Genomic DNA, 19,285 nt, shown 5'->3' with positions numbered 1-19,285 from the left:
GTGACTTGGAAAGGTGGACAGACAGGTCATACCAGTTTCAGTCACCACTGCTCTGATGAAATGATACTTGACTTCTTCCTCAAAGAAGACCTAAAAGAAGCATTCAGGGTTCCCTGAGCTCAGACACTAGGGACCCTCAAGCAAGAGAGGCTGGTGTGCCCTGGGCTCCAAGCAGGGAGGCACCTCTACTCCTCGAGCCCCCGCTGGCCTCTCCCCCCACAACGTATCCTGCAATCAGGCTCGGCCAGAGCCTCAAGGAGGTTTCCTCTGGGCCTCTTCACACTGGGCACAATCATCTTCCTATTTTCTGTGTAGTGTCTGGACCTCTCCCCAAGCATAAATAAACCTCCCACTAAAGTTTAAGTTCACGCTCTCGTCTTTACTTTGTGACATGAAGAGCAGGGAAATGCCTCCAAAGGTGTTACTTTAAACCAATATAAAAATATTAGAAAAAAGAATATATTTCTGCATTACTTACGAAAATAAGTAATTCTTAAAAAGGACATCCGTTCTAATGCCATTTAGAAAATCAGAAAAAATGTTTTCAAACATTTGCTGTATTCAATTGTCTTTGCCAACATGATCAGTGCAATCCATCATTAGAGAATTTTCAAAATAAAAATGCTATTATTGCTGACCTAGAAAGACAGTGCTGGGCCGGCACTGTGAAGGCTCTTCGCGTGCCGAGCGCTCAGCCCTCACCCCAGCCACCCTGAGAAGTGGGCGCTAGAGCCACGCCCACACTCAGACAAGACTCGCAGTGAGGCTGAGGGACGCCCCTCACCGAGTGGCTCAGCCAGCAAGACCTGGGTGGAGACAAGCTGGTTCCAGGCTGCACGGCACGGTACCTGGCCAGCCTCGCGAAGGAGAATAATGTAAAGGCCACACTACATCAGAATTTTAAAGGAAAGACAGGAGAATACCACTCTCCAAGCTAAAAGGAGAAACACAGACTCACTGCTTCTAAGGATTTTATTATCAAGCCACTCGTGGGCAACCTGATAAACAGGCAAAGTCTAACCAGCAAAATGGAATTTGGTACATAATACCTGATTTTAGAAAATGTGAGGAACTAGGCCTCCAGGAATCACCCTTCTTACCTCAATGTCAAACACCTCGACGGAGTCATCCAGCAGCTGCACTTGGACGTGCGTCCTGGCCGTTGGCCGCACCGCTGCAGCCAAGGGGCCCTGCCCAGGCTCCAGGGTGCTGATGCCCGCGGGGGTCGGGGAGCCCAGACGTGTCCCTGGGGTCTGCAGGACGCGGTATGTTCCTTCCAGCTCCCCCATCCTTCACCAGCTGAGAGTGAGGAATGCGCTGAAACAAACAAACAAAACCCCCAAGGTTATCTCCAGGTGTTTCCAATACTAAAACAACGTAAGAAAATTATTGGGTACATACGAACTCTCTGCACCGTTTCTGCACTCCCGTGAGTCTTAAATTACATGAAAATACGAGTTCAGAAAGACTATCTTCTCCTCATACACGGAAGAGTGGAGCCTAACAGCCACACGTGCCGGGCCAGCACCACGGCTTCCACGTGCGTGGGAGCAGGTGGGGCGTGGACTCGGTCAACCCCCAGACCTCCGAAGGAGCCGCAGCATCTCCGCCCACCTGCCCACAGCCGCCTGCCTCTCTCTTCCCCAGCGCACCTGAGGCCCTGGCACCTCCTCCCTCCCCCAGCCCAGACATTCACATGCTGACCACATGCTGTGTGTGCTGCACAGCACTTTCCAGCAAAGGGGAATGGGTACACACAGCACAGGGCCAACATGGGTCCCGGGTCCACCTCCGCTGACACGATGGGGAAAAGGCTAAGGACGGTGGGTGAAGACAGCCAGGCTGTCTGCCCGCTCTGCACGCCCTGGTTTTTCTAAGCTGTGTCTCCCCACGCCGCTGCGGGAGCCACCGGTGATTCAGGAGGTAAGTTCAGACCTGGCGCTGAAGGACAGCACAGGTCACGGGAGCACCTGCCCTGCCTCGTTCTCACCATAACCTCGTTGTCACACCACCCACGCCCGCCTCACCAATGACGACCCCGAGGACCTGAGAGGGTCAGAGAGCTGCCCTGGGAGGCGCGCATGCCCTTTCAACACTCCCCGGCTCTGGTTCCAAGCTATTACGCCGGACAGAGCCAACCACATCCTTGTTCTGAACCAGGGCAGAACAGGCTAAGTACCTGCTAGAATCCAGGAACGCCAGCTTGCTTTCAGTCCTCCTTATTAGTGCAGTTACCTTCTCTGTGTGGCAAATTCCCTTCTTAAATACATGCATTTACGTATGGAAGTCGCCCTGAAGAGGCGCACAGCGGGAAACACAGCCAGGCAGCGACAGAGGCAGGTGTCTGTCGGGAGAGAGTGCAGACGCAGCAGAGCCACTTTATTTCGCTTGATCATCTTCAAAAGGCTTCCACTGATTTGCAGTAAATATTTTAGAGAATTAATCTCACTAAACTCCTGGTGCATTCCCTTCCATGCTGACACAACTGCTGAGTCCCCTCGCCTTTTCCTCTTTTTTGAGCTTATTTTGTTATCAAGATAAACCAACTTATGAATTTTTTATCTCTTGAATTAAGATCGAAAAGCTTCTCGGTGACCCCCTGCCAAGCAGCTCCTACTTAAACCCTCCTCAGCGAAGACCTGTCCAACCACCTGGGCGAGAATTCCCACGCACGACTGGATCACCAGACAAGCAAACAGAAAATGAGAAAGCTAAAACCCATGGGAACAGTGAAACGTGTGCAGCATGAGCAAAGCGACGAGGCGGTGTGTGATTCTGCCAAACACAGCTCCCGGCCCGCCTCCTGCACAAACAGACGGATGACCCCGCGCTCGGGCTGCACGTGGGTCCCCTGGGCCACACGTGTGGTTCAGGTTGACAGCTACCCACCAGCTTCAGAATTCTCTCTACAGGCTGCATGCCCCCTGGGAGTGGTAATTAATTCTGTAAGTATTTGCTAAGTATTTACTTAATTAACATCACGGGCATCAGAGAGCGTACACTGCCTCCTGACACGAGGCACCGCCCCGGCCGCCGCTGAGCGCAACACTTCGGGAAAGCCCTGTTTTCACGCCGCTGACAGTCAGCATGAGATACAGGAGGTTCTGAGAACATGAACGCGAGCGCTTTCATTCCAGGTTCACAAACTTGGATTGTCACTGCAGAAGCAAGGGGTGTGAAGAAAGACGAGCCCACCTTTCAAGTGTCCCAGGTGTGCAAACAGGTGAGAGTAAAGCATGGTCAGCTCATAGCACTCACCCAACACCCAACACCAAGAGGACGGTCTTCTGAAACAAGCTATAGGATGTTTTACTTGGGGCACCAAAGTGATCCTTTCCCTTTTAAGTAAAGCTACAGTTCTCAAAACATATATACAACCAAGATGTATTTTTAGAAGTCATTTCTGTTGTGTATTCCATTGTAAAATTCTTCATAACAATTTTAGATGGAAAAAACTTCTTCAGGTTCTTTCTCTTTTACTTATTATAAGACAGTCATGTCTAGGGACTTCCCTGGTGGTGCAGTGGTTAAGAATCCGCCTGCCAATGCAGGGGACACAGGTTTGGTCCCTGGTCGGGGAAGATCCCACATGCTGTGGAGCAACTAAGCCCATGTGCCACAACTACTGAGCCTGCGCTCTAGAGCCACGAGCCACAACTATTGAGCCCTCGTGTGGCAACTACTGAAGCCTGTGTGCCTAGAGCCCGTGCTCTGCAACAAGAGAAGCCATCACAATGAGAAGCACCGCAACGAAGAGTAGACCCCACTCACCACAACTAGAGAAAGGGCGGGCACAGCAATGAAGACCCAATGCAGCCAAAAAATAAATTTATTAAAAAAAAAAAAAGTCATGTCTAAACACCTACGTTCCAAATCAAATCAAACAAAACAAACCAAGCAAGATTACGCGTAGTGTCCAGAGGGGCACATTTGGGCGAGAAAACCATGAGAAGAACACGCAGGAGGACATTCCCTAGAAGAGTCAGGGCAGGGGGCCCCTTGGCGGGAGGGGCTTGTCCCGGGGGAAGGGCCCAGGGGAGGGGCCCTGGGTGTGGCCCGCTCCACTGGACAGGGTCCACTTAATTCATTAATCTGTACATTTGAGTAATGCAGTTTTTTTCTGTGTTTATTTTATAATAAAAATGCATTTAAACCAATATTCTTTAAATAAAGATACATTAGACAGAGGAGAAAAATCACTTTTCTTGGCTCAAGGAATTCTAAAACACGGCTCTTGAGAGGAAGCCTTTGCAGGTCTGTACGCCTTCTGAGCAGCAGGCTTACATCCTAGTCTTTTCACCTGGTCCACGTAAGACACCCACACAGCTTAGGCGGGGACCCAGGACCACGAGACACCTCAACCCAGAGGTTCATCCAAGGAAGACGAATTCTCTTAAGAGGAAATGAGCCCACGGGGCACCGTCCTGCTGACAGTCCAAAGGAAGCTCTGTCTGCTGTTACACAAGGGCAGGGCAGCGCAGACCACCCAGTTAATGACTACTGCGCTTCAAGTGGAAGAAGGTTTAGAAAGGAAGGAAGAGCAGAACACGGGACGGAAGGCCGTGCTGTGCCAGTGGACGGCGGTCTCTCTCGTCGGGGAGCAGCAGCAGGAGGGAGCCGCTCACTCCATGCCCGCTGCCGCCCGGCTGCCTCCTCTGGCCGGACGGCATACATTATCACCTGACAGGAATTCCTTGGTTTTGCTCCGTGTGCGCATAAAAAAACATTAAAAAGGCAAGAACATGCCAACTGGACCAGACGCACAGCGAGCGCCCCGCCGTCCTGCGGGGCCCACAGGCAGGCGCCAGGGCCCCCCTCCCCTGCCGTCGCCACAGAACCGTCCAGAGATCCCGAGGGAGCCCGTGGTGGCGAGAACCCGGGCCTGCGCGGGACTGTGGCTGACCTTGCCTCCTTCCTCCCATGTGAGCAAAACACTTCACCGCCTTTCTTTCTAAAAATATTCCTGGTGGCTGGGTACAATGTCCACCACGGATATTTAGCACTACCTACCATAAACTTGGCTCCTGTATATTCTCATTTAATAAGAAATTTTAAAACCAACTTGTGGGAACTTCCCTGGTGGCGCAGTGGTTAAGAATCTGCCTGCCAGTGCAGGGGACATGGGTTCGATCCCTGGTCCAGGAAGATCTCACAGACCATGGAGCAACGAAGCCCATGCGCCACACCTACGGAGCCTGCGCTCTACAGCCTGTGAGCCACAGCGATTGAGCCCATATGCCGCAACGACTGAGCCCTCAGACCACAACTACTGAAGCCCGAGCACTTAGATCCCGTGCTCCTCAACAAGAGAAGCCACTGCACTGAAAAGCCTGAGCACCTCAATGAAGAGTAGCGCCCACCTGTCACAACTAGAGAAAGTCCACATGCAGCAACGAAGACCCAACGCAGTCAATAAATAAACTTAAAAAAAACTCAACTTGTGACATACAATTTCCATCTTGAAGTCGGAAAAATTTGGCTCAGAAGTCTGCCAAGGCTTTGGGTGATGATGTGTCCATGTAGGTTTGTAACAAAGGTACCACTGGGGGGTGGGGGGACAACAGGGAAGGCTGTGCATGTCTGGGGGTGGGGGGCATAAGAGAAATCTGTGAAACTGCCACCTGACTTTGCTGTGAACTTAAAATTGCTCTAAAAAATAAGGTCTATCGAAAAGAAGAGGTCTGCCACAGAACACACATAACCCAGAAGTGACAAAGCCAGGACACAAGCCCAGCCCGGATTTGGCCTTCAAGTCACCTCTCCCTTGGCTGAAAAATTAGCACATGGTTGCCCAGACAAGCACGGTCCACCATCCACAGTAGAGGAAGCTGCTAAAATTTCTGTTATGCAAGAAGATCTCTACATGCTTCTTTGGTGTGACAGTGAATAAGAGCAAGGTGCAAAGCACTGCATGGTGCACTAGCTCTGGTTAGAAGAGAAGGACCACGGGCTTCCCTGGTGGCGCAGTGGTTAAGAATCCACCTACCAATTCAGGGGACACAGGTTCGAGCCCTGGGCCAGGAAGATTCCACATGCCACGAAGCAACTAAACCCATGTGCCACAACTACTGAAGCCCGTGTGCCTAGAGCCCATGCTCCACAACAAGAGAAGCCACCGCAACGAGAAGGCTGCACATCGCAATGAAGAGTAGCCCCTGCTTGCCACAACTAGAGAAAGCCCGTGCACAGCACTGAAGGCCCAATGCAGCCAAAAATAATAAAAGAGAGTAAATCGCATGGAGAATGTGACATTTCTCCTTCCGCAGCACTGGCTTTGCCGGGTTCAGGCCGCGGCCTCAGCATCAGCTCCACCTTCAAGGGCACCATCCTCCCTGGACACCACCCCCAGGGGCCCGCCTGGCTCCCAGGCTGTGGTCCAGCCCTTAGCTGAGTTCCCACAGCCTCGAGCAAGCGGTGCAGGGTTGGCTCCATGCGCGCACAGCTCAGCACCAAGCCCACAAGGTCATCAGCAACTCTGGGGGTCACCTCCTGAGCCCCCCTCTCCACAGCTCCTGGCTTACTTCTCAGTCCTCCAGCCAGAAACCTGTAGCCTGTTCCCCTGCTCTTCTGTGCACGTCCTGGGACTGCACCCCTGCTGGGACCAGGCTGCAGGAGAGAGTAAAAAGCCTTGGCGTCGTAGGTGTCTGCAGGCTCCTGCTGCCACAGGCCTGGCTGGAGATGAGGGAGAGTGAGAAGAAAGGGTGGCTTTCTCCCACTCTCTGGAGCCCAAACTGGGCGGCTCCTCCTGCAGCCCTCCCTGTTTGCACCTGGAGCCCTTCTCAGGGTTCTGGACACCCTGAAGCCAGGCTGGGGGAGGCTGGGATATGCCGGAGCAAGAACAGGAAGCTCACTGCTCACCTGGCGGCACTCACGTCCTGGCCTTTGCGCACCCTCATTTCCTCGTCAGAGTGCGCGGGAGCCGCTCCACGCAGCTGCCCAGCTCTGCAGCCAGTCAGCGGGAGAGACAGGGTGGAGGATGCGTATTCCATCTTCCCAGAAACAGAGCTTGACATCCGAGCACTTTAAACATGTTTACAGTGGTTACCTCTGGGAGAGGGAAGAGGGTGGATTTTTATTTCCTTCTTTCCTAGGGTCCGTATTTTTCAAATCGCCTACAGGGATGAATGTGCACTTCTTCCGAAATCAGATGGCTTCTGGGCAGACGACGGCAGGGGTTCCCTGCAGTCGCGCACCGCTCACCTTCCAAAGAAAGCGGGGTGTCTCCTCCAGGAGCTGTGCTCGCTATTCCCTCGCAAGCAGTCCAGTTAAAATAAAAACGAACGTTTTTAAACACTCTCTGGAATCGACGTCTTCCTCAGACACTGAGACTTGTTCCCCCAGCACGCATCTTACTAACTATCACCCAGGCGCCTGGGATCTCGGTGACGCAGGAGACAGAATTAACGAAGCCTAGAGACTTAAATGATTTGTAAAATGACCCGATGCTGCCTCCTCCCTCCAAAACACGTCCCACCGGCTGCCGGAGAAGGCACTGTGCACCCTCACCCACGGGCCTCCACGGCATACACGCCCCGTGCGGCAGGGTGACTCTAAAGCCACCCTGCCCCCCACTGGCACCGGCCCTCCCAAGGTCCTAAGAAAGGATCTCAGGGACGTGCGGCCATGATCACAGCCTTCTGGAAAATTTGCAAAGGTATTCAAATTGCAATTGACTAAGACTGCTGCCCCTTCCACCCCAAGCCTGCCTCTATCCCTCCTCCCCTCCGTGTCAGGCGGCTCAGGAGACAACCCAGCTGCTGGCACAAGAAGGTTAGAGACACACTTAGGCTGGGCTTAAGAGCACACATTTCAGGTTGGCACTGAGGTTACCACCAGCTGTGGCTCCAGGAACACGGCTGCCGCCCCCTGAGCCTGTGTCCTGGGCTCTAGGGAACAAAGGTGCAGGGCCAGAGCACCCGGGCAACCGGAACAGACGGCACGGCGCCCGGTGCTGGAGGTGTGTGGGCCCTGGGAAAGGAGTAAGGTTGGAAACGCGGGGAGCCAGATGCGCATTCGTGGGAAAATCATCACCAGACGTGGGAAAACGCAAACGGCTGAGTTCGGTACTCAGTCGTCAAAACTGCACGTCTTGCCTGCCAGAAAAATAATTTATGATGTAGCAATATGACTATAAATACGCCATTTTTTTTTACATTTTTGAATGGAATTGTGCGAAACAGAATTTATCAGAACTCCTGCTTTTCCAAGACACAATCTGTAGCTGTGCTCGAAACAGCAGGTGTGAAACCACGTTTTACACATCCTAGCCACCAAGAATAAAGAATTTTGATCAACCATGCTAGACGAATTACGGAATTCTTTCTATTCTCTATCATGTTAGGAGACAATTAAAAAGTGTATAGCTAAATGAAAAGTATTACAGAGGTGTGTCAAGTAATTAACAAGTATGCTATTTTTCTGGATTTAGTGGTGTTTGTATAAACGGTCAGCTTTTTCAAATCTGTAACTTACTTATTTTTTCTCATTCTAAATAAATATTTGTGTTCCAAATTAATTTTTATTTGTATCATTGTATTTTTTTTAAAGAGGCCTCCTCCCCCAAATTGGATAAGTCTCAGGCCCCATAAAAGTTGGCATCTGCCCTTGCCCCAGATGAAATTTGATTAGTTCAAACATTTCCTGAGCACCTTGCTTCTATGTTAAGCAAGTCTCCGTCCTTAAAGATATGGGAGCCTGTAAGAGGGAGGAAATCCCCCCATTACGGTGGGAGGAGACAAAGACGACAGCCCGTTAAATGGGGGCAGGGGCCATGGGGCAGTGACGTGAGGAAGCCTCCAGGAACCTGCTGGCTGGAGAGGGAGGGAGGAGGTCTCAGCGGAAAGGCCTGGTGCCCCCTGCGGCAGCCACTGTGTCCCACGTGACCGCCATGCCCTCACCCGGTGCATCTGGTCCTCACAACCCCCATCACAGAGAACAAGGAACGGAGGCTCAGCCACGCAAGTGGCCTCAAGCTTACCCCGATTCCACGGCGTGCTGTCTCCTCTCTGGTTTAAGGGACCCTGCGTGGTAGGTATACGATAATCTAGAAGGGGAGACGACTGCGGACGTGCCCTGACCACTGCCCGCTGCAGTAGCAGAGGACAGGAAGCACGAGGTAACACTGAGGAAGGGGGCGCGGCTAGCCCGGCCAGGGCGGCTCTCCAGGATGAAGTGGGAGCTGGGCCCCGCAGGCAGACGGGACGCCAGCTGGACAAAAGCAGCGTGCGTGCGTGCAGGCAGGGGCTGCTGGGCAAGGCTCAGGGTGGCGGGGGCCCTGAGGATGCCCGCGGCGGGCTGGGCTGAGGGCGAGCCCGAGGCCCACCGAAGAGGTCTGGGTGGAATTACACACCTCCTCTGTTCTGCAGCTGGGGGAGACCAGATGAAGGAAGATTCATCACTGCATCCAACAACCTCAGAGACCTTTCTGCTTCTGAACTTAAAAAGGACTATAAACCAAAACACCAGCTGAGGGGGAAACAGTCCCGTGACCCTAAGATAAAGCTGCTTACATCCCTCCACCTTCCCTCCTGATCCCTGGCCACATCCTTGCATATTTTTACATCAGTATGGTTGCTGTGAACAAACCACTTCACCTTTTTGGTTAAGACGTGTTTTTGAACATATTTCCATGGAGCAAAATGGTTCAAATTTTGTTGGGAGGGAAGCATAGGAAGAAGACTGCCAGAGCATGTCTGCCAGCTGCGGGGTACTTGACCACCCTGACAGGCGGGGTACTGTCGACCACCCCAACATGTGTGGTATCCTCGACCACCCCGACGCGGGGTACTCGACCACTCTGATACCCGGAATCTGTGTATCAAAGTTTGTTTGCAAAACTGGGAAACTAAAATCAAAATCCTTATCACACACTGCTAACTGCTCTCCTAAAAGATTAGACCGATTTATAAAATCACCAGAATAATTCTGCTTAAATACTGCCTACCTCTCTCTCTACGGTCTACTCAGATTATTCTTCCACCTGATAACACAACCGCTAGCATTTATTCGCACTTATTGTCTGTTGGGCACCGAGCTAACAGCTTTCCTATTGATGCTTAATCCTCACAACCGGTCTATGAGGCAGTTAAACTGTAGCCTCATTTGCTGATAAGGAAATTGAGGCAGAGATAAATGAATAGATAACGTAAACTTCACTTTGGGGAAAGGACGTCCGTAAATGAGCCAGCAAACTCCTGCAGCGGCTGTCAGCAGCTGGTCCAACAGCTCAATGCAAACTGCTCACCGAGAATCTGCAACAAAGCAGGAGCACCGGGGAAGCAGGGCCAGGGTGTGATCCTAAACTGGTCACCCCCTCCTCTGCTTCCAACTGCGGCCTGGGCACGTCTCCGCTGCAGGTTTTGAGAGAACCAAATAAAATAACGGGTGTGAAGCCCATCACAACCCTTCACAAAGAGCTACGTCTGCGGTGCACAGGAACTCATAAAAACCTTTCAAGCAACAGCAGATACAGCCAACGAACAAGCAAAGGCCACTCCACGCCTGCTGACCTCAAACGTCCTCTCCCATCTCTGTGGCAGGAGAAGACCGCACACTGTCCACACACAACCAGCCCTCCGGCCCAATGCCCCTGACGGCTCGTCAAGCATCTCCACAGTCCCCCGCCCGAAGCTCCCTCACAGAAACGAACAAAGGTACAGAGAAAAGCCACCCTGAGATGTAAATCTTCCCGTCCTGTCCCTGTGGATTGACACTATGTCCTTCAATGCACCTTGTGTGAATGTCTGGTTCTCACAGCAATTACTGACCAGCACAGGAAAGGCCAGCGGAGGCTGCTGCCACCAGAGTAAATGGAAACGGTGGCTGTGTGATGCACTGGGCACGTTCCCGACCCAGCTTTCACCTTCTGCCTTCAGCAGGCTCCCCACTGCAGACGCCACGGAGTAAAAGCATTAACACCTAATACCTTTTCCCAGCGTTAAGATACAATTTAAGGAAAGGCCAAAAAGGGCGCGGTCACAGGCGGCGTGAGTTTCCACCCGTGGCTCTGCCCAGGCCTCCACGCGAGACCCTCCCCGCCCACCCCCTGGGGCTCCACGCGGGACCCTCCCCGCCCACCTCCGGGGCCTCCACGCGGGACCCTCCCCGCCCACCCCTGGGGCCTCCACCCGGGACCCTCCCCGCCCACCCCGGGCCTCCCGCGGGCAGGCTCCCCACACACTGCCCTCCTCGCACGGGGCCCGCCGCCCTAGGGCCTTCCCGAGCCCGGGCGTGGACTCCTCTGGCCTCCCGCCGCCCGGAGGCGCCCGGCTGCCCTAGGCTTCGACCCGCGGCCTCCGCCGACCGCCCCCGAGGCGCAGCCCGGCCCCCGCCTGACTGGGGCCCCGCTGCCCCGCTGCCCCGCTGCCCCGCTGCCCCGCATCCTCACCAGCCGCACGGCCAGCGCCGCCGCCTGCACCGGGCCTCCAGACCTCGCTCCGGCTCCCGCTCCGGCTCCGCCCGCTCCCGACAGCGCGCGAGCCGCCCCCGCGCCGCACGGCCCGTCCCCACCCCCCGCCCCGGGCCCGCCCCCGCCCCGCGGACGCGCCGCCGATTGGCCTGCGGGCCTCTGGGGCGGGGCCTCCTCGGCCGCGGCCGGGAAGGGCGGCCCAGAGTGCTGATTGGTGCATGGACCGGAGGGGGCAGGGCGAGCGGGCAAGCTCGGAGTCAAAGCCATTCAGCAGACGCGGGTCACCGGGCGGGGCGCGGTCACGGGCGGGGCGCGGTTCCGGCTCGGGAGGGGCGTGGCGTCGGCTCGGGAGGGGCGGGGCATGGCGTCGGCTCGGGAGGGGCGGGGCGCGGCTCCGGCGCGGCTCCCTCCGCCCCACCCACCAGTGGCGATCCTGCGGCGGCTGCAGGGCTCCTGGCCTGGGGGCACCGAGGGCGCAGCGAGGATGTGCTGCGGCGAAGACGGGCCGTGCGAGGTAGGCCCGCGGCCCTCCCAGGCTTCGCAGCCCCCTCCCCCCAGGAACTGAAACGTGACACCACGTCCGGAGCCCCCAGGCCCGCGACTCGCAGGAGCACGCGCCCCTCCTTCGAAGGCTTGGGTGAACTCCTAAGCATTCTTCGAGGCCTGGCTCACTTGGCCCTGGTCACGCAGGCCCCGCGCCCCCCCCGGGGCAGGCCAGGAGCGCCCCCGCGCGGCTGTCCAGGGCGTGGAACCGAGCCGCGAGGCCGGAAGCCCGGCGCCGTTCTCGCTGCCCCCCCGGCGAGCCCGGCAGGTGCGCAGCGGAGGCTAGGGGGTGGGCCTGCGGGAGGGAGGCGCCCGCAGAGGAGGAACTAGACAGGGCCCTAGGCAGACAGACACGGGGAAGGAGGGAAAGGGGCCCCGGTGGTCCTGGGGTGGTCAGTGGCGTGGGCAGACGGCCGGCCAGCCACGCAGATCAGGCTTACAGCCAGACTTTCAGCATTTCTTCTGTAGCAACAGCGACTGAGATCTCTCTCTTCCCACATTCTGTATTTAGTGGGCAGACGTCACTGAACTCTCACTGGTGCTAATTCTTATTAGATAAATTCACTGCAAGTAGATGCTCAGATTCCCCGGTGGGCACTTCCTGTACAGTCCTTACGGCTTGCTCTTTTGGGCTGGGATCTCCAATACAGAGTTGTTGGGTCTGAAATTGGTGCAAATAATTCCTCCTGATTTTTACACCGGGAAAATGCAGGGCTTTCTCTGAATCTTTCCCTGACCTTACACCTTTACCTGGTGAAGAGCCAATAATGAGAAACACTCACTTCGTATCTAAACAATAGTGCTTTATTGGTAAAAGGTTAGTTTCAATGGACACAAAACTGCTGTGTAAAATGAGTTTTCAAAATACATTTTTATAGGTGAAGATTATCTCTTAGTAAAAGAGCAACTATCTATTAGCAAAAGTATTTAGATTTGGGCAGCAAAACGAAAAGGAATTTAAAACGGTAACAGTGTAAGTCCGTAGGCCCACCCACCCCGCATAACCATTAGGGGACGGCTAGCACTAAGTGGTGGTTTCACTATACAGGACTTACATCAACAACTTTCAAGGGCCAGCACATCCCACCCCTTTTTTAAAACAGCTTTTACCAGCATGGTTAATAAATGCCAAAATAACCCAAACAACCGGCCTTGCACGGAACGGCCCTAAAGTCATGAGACACTTTTTACTGACAGAAACTTTGCACAATGTGCCTAAACCTATAGCTCCTGACCATTCGCAGTTCCCCAAAGCCAACCGAGAGTCAGCAGCACCAGACGGTTTTCTGCAGTACACTTCTGTAACCATCTCACCTTCTGTTCTGCCTGCTGAATACAGCACCCCCTCCTCATCCTTGGAGTAAAACATTTTCTTCATCGCAACCCCTCTTGTTCTAGCAAAATGAAAACACTCAACCAGCACCCGCTCCCTCCAGATCTCCTTTTATCTGTCACTTTTGGGGGACCAATTTCCCCACGTCAATACAAATGCTGAAAAAGGGCAACCCCCAAAGCATCAGTGCCCCTTGGAGTGCACGACAAGGAGACCAGTTAGGACGGCAGGGAAGGGCCAAGGCCACAGGGCACAGGAAACCAGCCTTCAACTGGTGGCACCGGTCAGTCAGCCCACAGTGCAGATCCGAAACAGCCTTCTCACACGAGATGTGGACAAATGTGTGTAACACATAATGAAGGAAGTGACGGTGGCTGGAATTGGACTAGACAGCCCACACATATAAAAGGATCACTGCTATCTGCCTGGAAACCATTCAGAAAAGACTCGGTCAAGGAAGGCCAGATCAGGAAAACCTGGCAGGCACCCTGGCTCCCGGGGGCTGAGGCCTCAGGCCACCTGCCCGAGGACCCTGATTTTCACTGCTGAGGCACGTCTTCTATACCTGCAGTTACAGAAAATACATGAAAGTGAAGTATAAAAATATAAAAAGGCTGGTTTCTGTACAGATCAATTGTTAATTTTCCCTAAAAAGTTATTTTTTAAATTTAGTTGAGTAAAAATAGTTTATTGACTCTCATTGCGTAGGTAAGAATCTTAGCTGCAACATGAAAACTGCAGCTCATGGATACTTTGATTTTTCATGGTGAACTCTATGGAAAGTGGCTTGTGGCGAGTTTTCTGCACAGTGGTTTAAAAAATGACCTCAGAATCCAGACTTGTTAAAAAATTTGCCCCTAAAAGCCTGTTTTTTAAAAAGCTATCTAAGTATAAACATACATCTAATTGGATAATTCTGTTTCGTTTGGTAAACAGATAAATGTGCAGGTGGATTAACAGTATTGAGTTATAGCAGCAAAACTGGTTTTAGATGTTGTGCTCAAACAAAGCAAGGCAGAGAACCAGGTGCCGTGACTTGCACCAGGGCAGCTCATCTTTCTGTGTCACTGGGTCCATGTCTCCACTACTCAAGAACATTATGGGAAATCTGAACGTTCTAGAAACAAATCATAATTAGTCGGTTAGGCCAGCCAAATCAAATTCAACTACTAACTATACATGCTGGCTGGTCCCTGGGAATCAATTCTAACATTAGTGGTTAGTTAAGGTGGAAGAAAAAACGAAAAATAGAAAGTTAACCTCACAAAATATAAAGTATAATATAAGAATGAAATATAAATGTTAAGGTACTTCATACAAAATAACACATCAAAAGTTTTTAAAGAATTAAATTCTCAGGCACAGGTACTGTAAAATGTGGACAGGCACCCCTCCAACAGTCTTGAAAGCACGCAGCTGTGTTACTCATCAGAACGTTTATCTTGCAAAGTGTTTTCTGGAAAAACAAAACACAACACATTTAAGTGGCAGCGATGCAATGCCCACTGCTTGGACCATGGCAGCATTATTCTTCTGTATAATAACAAAGGGCAGAAAGTGAGCAGAAGGTGGGCTCTGAGGACCACAGAATTTACCAGAATCAAAATGTCGCTTATGAAGCTCTTGGAAATGGGGAGTGCTGCAAAACTGAAAGGCATACAGAAATGTCGACTCATTTTATGTACCTAAAAGTAGAATTCTCATAATTACATAAAGTTTTAAAAAGAGAAGAGGCAAGATGAGAGAAAGCGAACTAACATCCATCGCTCCCCTCCTGCCTCAAACGAGCCCTACCTCTCAGGAGTCTGTTTCTTTCCCACCATGTCCCCCCTTCAGGTGGCAAACCTGCCTAGGCACGACTGCCCTCTGGAGTCAGGTGGTCTGTCAGTTGACAAGTGATGTGACCACAGGCTACCAACTTTAAACCCTTGCACAGCATCGATGTCCTCACTGGTAAAGTGGGAACTCAGCACGTGCCCTCAGGACTTTTCTAAGGTTTCAATATGATGATGAAAGTAAAGCAACCGACTTGGACCCAGGTGGGTTCCACGGATGCTCCCTTTACAAGTAATTGGTTACACTGTACATATGTATTTCTGTCTTTCTGTGAACGTATTTCACAACCAAAACCTTTCCCAAGAAGCCCCAAAGGGCAAGGGCTGTGTTTCAGTGGCAGGGCACCCAGCCCCCGCCCCCTTCCTCATCACCTGTCCATGAGTCCTGGAGGGATTTCTGACAGGTGCCCGACCTCAGGGCCCCTGCCTACCATCTCCATGGCCCTGCAATGTGCCAGCTCGCTCAGCGGCGGCTCACAGCCTCACATCACCCCGAGTGATTTCATCGACACATTCAGGCCCCTATGAACAGCTAACGTGCAGGGGAGACTCTCCACCCGTTCCCAGCTCCTCCCGGCTCCGTGCCAGGTTGAACACTGTCTCTCACCAGCCCCAGTCAGCTCTTCCGTGGAGCAGGCTTGAGTCCACCCCAGGCCCAGGTAGCTCTTTCTCCTCTGGTCTTCATCTGACTTTACCTCTCCCTCCTTCCTCTTGGGGTGGTGGCAGCAGCCACCTAGACAGCTCTGAGTGTCCCCCGACCAGGGGTACAGGGGAGCAGACATTTGCCTTTTCCCAGTCCTGGGTCCCTGGTGTCTGCAGTCTCCCTTCGAGCGAGGAGGCCAGCATACGCCCGGCCAGACAGCCACGTGGCCCCCTGATCCCCACGGGTCGGAGCAGAGCTGGGGTGAGGAGCGAGGTCAGCGGTCTCATCAAGGGAACCCCGACCCGCCTGGCATAACTCTCCCTCCACCCCATCTCTGCTTTCCGCTGACCTAAGCTGTTCCCGTAACACTTTAAAATTCCCTTTGGAGAGATGTTTTCAGCTTCAGTAAATTTCAAATTGTATGACCAATAAAAAGCTACTTTAGTATACAATTTTTCTCCTATTGTTGTGAGAATAAAAACCACATCTTAGTCTCTGCCCCCAGTCCCTGACACAGAGGCCCTAAAACCCTTTAATTTCCTAAATGATCAGAGCACCAGGTGGACCTCTTGTTCTGATACTTGGTCCCTGACCTCTGTTCCTGACACAGGGCTCCTGCAACCCAGGGACTTTCCCTCGTTCTGTTCTAATAAGGGAAGCCCGGGGTTGGTCACAAAGACCAAGCCGCGATGAGAAACTCGTCCTTTTCAGCCCTGTCCCACATCCTCCAGGAAGGGCAGAGGAGCAGGAAGTGGCAGGTTAATGACTGACCACGCCCCTGTGAGAAGGCCTCCACAGAATCTCGCACGGGGGTGTCTGGGGCGCTTCTGGGGTGGTGACTCCATCCACACCGGGAGGGTGATGTCCCCAAACTCTTCGGGGACCGAAGCTCCTGCGCTGGGGACTCTCAGACACCCGTCGCCCCTCAGGCCTCTCCACCTGGGCTCTTCGTCATATCCTTCCACAAACAGGATCTACCACGTGCAGCCAATTCCTGAACCCGTGGGGGGGGTTGGGAGGGGGAACCTCTAACCTCTAGCCAGTCCGTCAGAGCACGGGTCACAACCTCCACTTGCGACTGGCATCTGAAGTGGCGGCAGACTCGTGGGACTGAGCCCTCAGCCTGTGGGATCTGACAGGCTCTCCAGGTAGATGGTGTCAGAACTGAGACTGCAGGACCCCCAGCGGGTGTTGGGGAGAACTGCTTGGTGTGGGGAAACCTCCACACATTTGGTGACCAGGAGGGAGGGGTTCTGTGTAGAAGGAGAAGCACACAGCAGGGAAGCATGGCGTTTTCCCCTGCGTAGGAAGGAAAAACTCAGTTTTCCCGTCAGAACTGTTAATCACATGCACAAGCTTGGAAAACACGAAGCCCTGTTTCCAGACAGGAGGAGCGGAAAAGCTTCCGTCTGTCAGGAGCAACCCTTTCTCCTCCAGTGCCACGCGCCTGCGCGCCAGGCTTGGCCGTTACCTCACACGTGGTGCCCGTGGGCCGCCACGTCGCCGTCCCCGCCCTGCATCTGCAGCTGCATCTGCGCCTGCATCCGGGCGATCATCTCCTGCATGCGGCGGAGCTGCAGACACGAGACACACTTGAGCTGGTGCCCGGGGTCTGCGGTCCCCGAGCAGGCTTCACAGCTGTCCTGCGATGGCTAGTACCGCCTCTGTGCGCTCCCAACACATGACCACGAGTTAACATGCAAACCAGTAGAAGGACCCACAGACCAACTAGTAGAAAACCAAGCAAACGATAAGAATAGGCAATTCCAATAAAAAATAAAAATTATCAAGAAAACAGAAGCAACAAGAAAGACTACGTGAGCGAGTTTCTGACCTAAAGAGGCGGGAGAGTGCCGCCACTACCCAGCGGGGCATGCGCAGTGAAGGGGAGGGACAGGCCCAGCTTCTCTGGCGGCCACGAGGCCCTGGAGCTCAAAATGGTGACTGTTCGCCCTCCTGCGTCCTCCTCACGTTCCACCACTGTGGTGTCTACGGGTTTAGAGAGGCTCCCAGGCAAGTGTTGTGAGAGATTTACCTCGGTTTTCTTAGGTAACTTTTGTGGTTATGTTTCTGATCCACAGTACGTTAATTTGGCCAAAGAAGTGTTTTATTTTTGTTTCCAAAAGGCTGGCCCGTTTTCTTATTATTTACTGAACATGCCCGGATTCCACGACTTTAACAGGTCTCAGTGCCACCTTTACCTCAGAGCATATGTCCATACTGCTCACTGATTTCCACACCTGCATTTAATCAGCCTATCCTGCCTGCACCAAACTCTGGAAGACCACTGTTTGACACTTTCGTAACCAGTAAGTAAAGCAGGCCTCTTCTCGTTCGTCTGCTCTTCACAGAGCTTCCTGTGTTTGCCATGCTTAGTCTTCAAAACAAATGGAATGATTTCACCAAATCCTTTCTAAAAGGAAGAACTCAGCAAACACACTGCTGCAATCAGGTTACATTCAGAGAGAACTGGGAGCCTCAGTCAGAACATCCTACCTAAAAAGCTCTGTGTCTATTCAAATTCTGAAAGCAGTTTTCAGTACAGCGGTTTCTAGTTTCTTCCCCCATATAAGTCCTACATATTCTTAAGTTTGTAATGATGGTGAATGACAGCTTCTTTCATTATACTCTCATTGTCCATGTATAGGAAAACTGATGATTTTTAAATACTTTAGAAAAAACAGTCATGTTACTAAATTCTATTTCCAACTGTTTCCACTAAATTGCTGTTGGAGATTAAATGAGATAATATATGTAAACCAATATACATACTTATGTATATATATGCATATTATCATGTAAGGAGATATATATATATATATATACATAAAAAACAGATTAGTTATATGTAATATGTTTCTTCTCAAAAAAACCAGGAAAGAAAACTAAACTATAAATAATATTTTTAGATATAAACTAAACACAGTTTTAGACTCTAAAACAGAAAAACTACTTTTCTACTTACCTCAGCTTCCTTTTCCAGCAAGATCTGGTCTTTATTCATGTCCTCATTTTCCACTTTTCTGAGTTGAAAGAAATAAAAATTATAATATTACGACAAATATAGTTGGTCGTTTCTGATGACAGACACCCAAAGTAAAACTTCACTTTACATTTCTGAGAAATATATCTATTGAAAATTACATAAATCTATCATTTTTCTGATTAACGGCATGAATAAGAAAAGGAAATGATGAAAAATAGAATACGAACTGGAAAATTCAAGACATCTTTCTTACTCTAAACTGAGGAGGGAGAGTGTGACACTTTCAACTTTACTCAAAAAACAGCAGCTATTATCTGACGAATACTCTTCAAAGGTAAGGTATGAGCATAGACAACAAGCATCACTCTTAAAAAAAGGAACAAGATGTGTCCAAGCGGAGAAGCCGGTGCAAGAGGCCCTCTGAGCCCGTGAGGACGCAGCTCTGCATGGACCAGCTACCTTGGTGCCACAACCTGGCTGTCTTCCTCAGACTGGGATGTTCTTGCTGCCTCTAAATCCTTTCTTCACATCTGGTCCC

The 19,285-nt window shown here is 52.1% G+C and overlaps 2 protein-coding genes across 20 annotated transcripts in view; both read right to left on the bottom strand.

Moving 5' to 3' along the window:
• Positions 1–11,524, bottom strand: part of FARP2 (FERM, ARH/RhoGEF and pleckstrin domain protein 2) — an 84,193-nt gene extending 72,669 nt beyond the window's left edge. For 10 of the 17 annotated variants that reach the window (XR_009055129.1, XR_009055131.1, XR_009055130.1 and 7 more), the window contains exons 1-2: positions 11,387–11,524; positions 1,101–1,317 (exon numbers count right to left, since the gene is read on the bottom strand). Coding sequence is in view for 11 of the 17 variants with exons in the window: in XM_057746005.1 (XP_057601988.1) it covers positions 1,101–1,289 (189 nt within the window). In the remaining 6 variants the exon portion in view is untranslated. The remainder of the gene's footprint in view (positions 1–1,100; positions 1,318–11,386) is intronic. The other 7 variants (XM_057746000.1, XM_057746002.1, XM_057746003.1 and 4 more) reach the window with 1 other exon arrangement.
• A 1,208-nt stretch (positions 11,525–12,732) lies between these two features.
• SEPTIN2 (septin 2) overlaps positions 12,733–19,285 on the bottom strand; it is a 29,948-nt gene continuing 23,395 nt past the window's right edge. For all 3 annotated transcript variants that reach the window (XM_057744130.1, XM_057744128.1, XM_057744129.1), the window contains exons 11-13: positions 18,727–18,784; positions 17,233–17,335; positions 12,733–14,739 (exon numbers count right to left, since the gene is read on the bottom strand). In XM_057744130.1, the coding sequence (XP_057600113.1) occupies positions 17,234–17,335; positions 18,727–18,784 (160 nt within the window). In that variant the 3' untranslated portion in view covers positions 12,733–14,739; position 17,233. The remainder of the gene's footprint in view (positions 14,740–17,232; positions 17,336–18,726; positions 18,785–19,285) is intronic.

Source organism: Hippopotamus amphibius, chromosome 8 (genome assembly GCF_030028045.1).
Source record: "Hippopotamus amphibius kiboko isolate mHipAmp2 chromosome 8, mHipAmp2.hap2, whole genome shotgun sequence".
Lineage (NCBI taxonomy): Eukaryota > Metazoa > Chordata > Mammalia > Artiodactyla > Hippopotamidae > Hippopotamus > Hippopotamus amphibius.
This window is presented reverse-complemented; position numbering and strand designations above follow the sequence as displayed.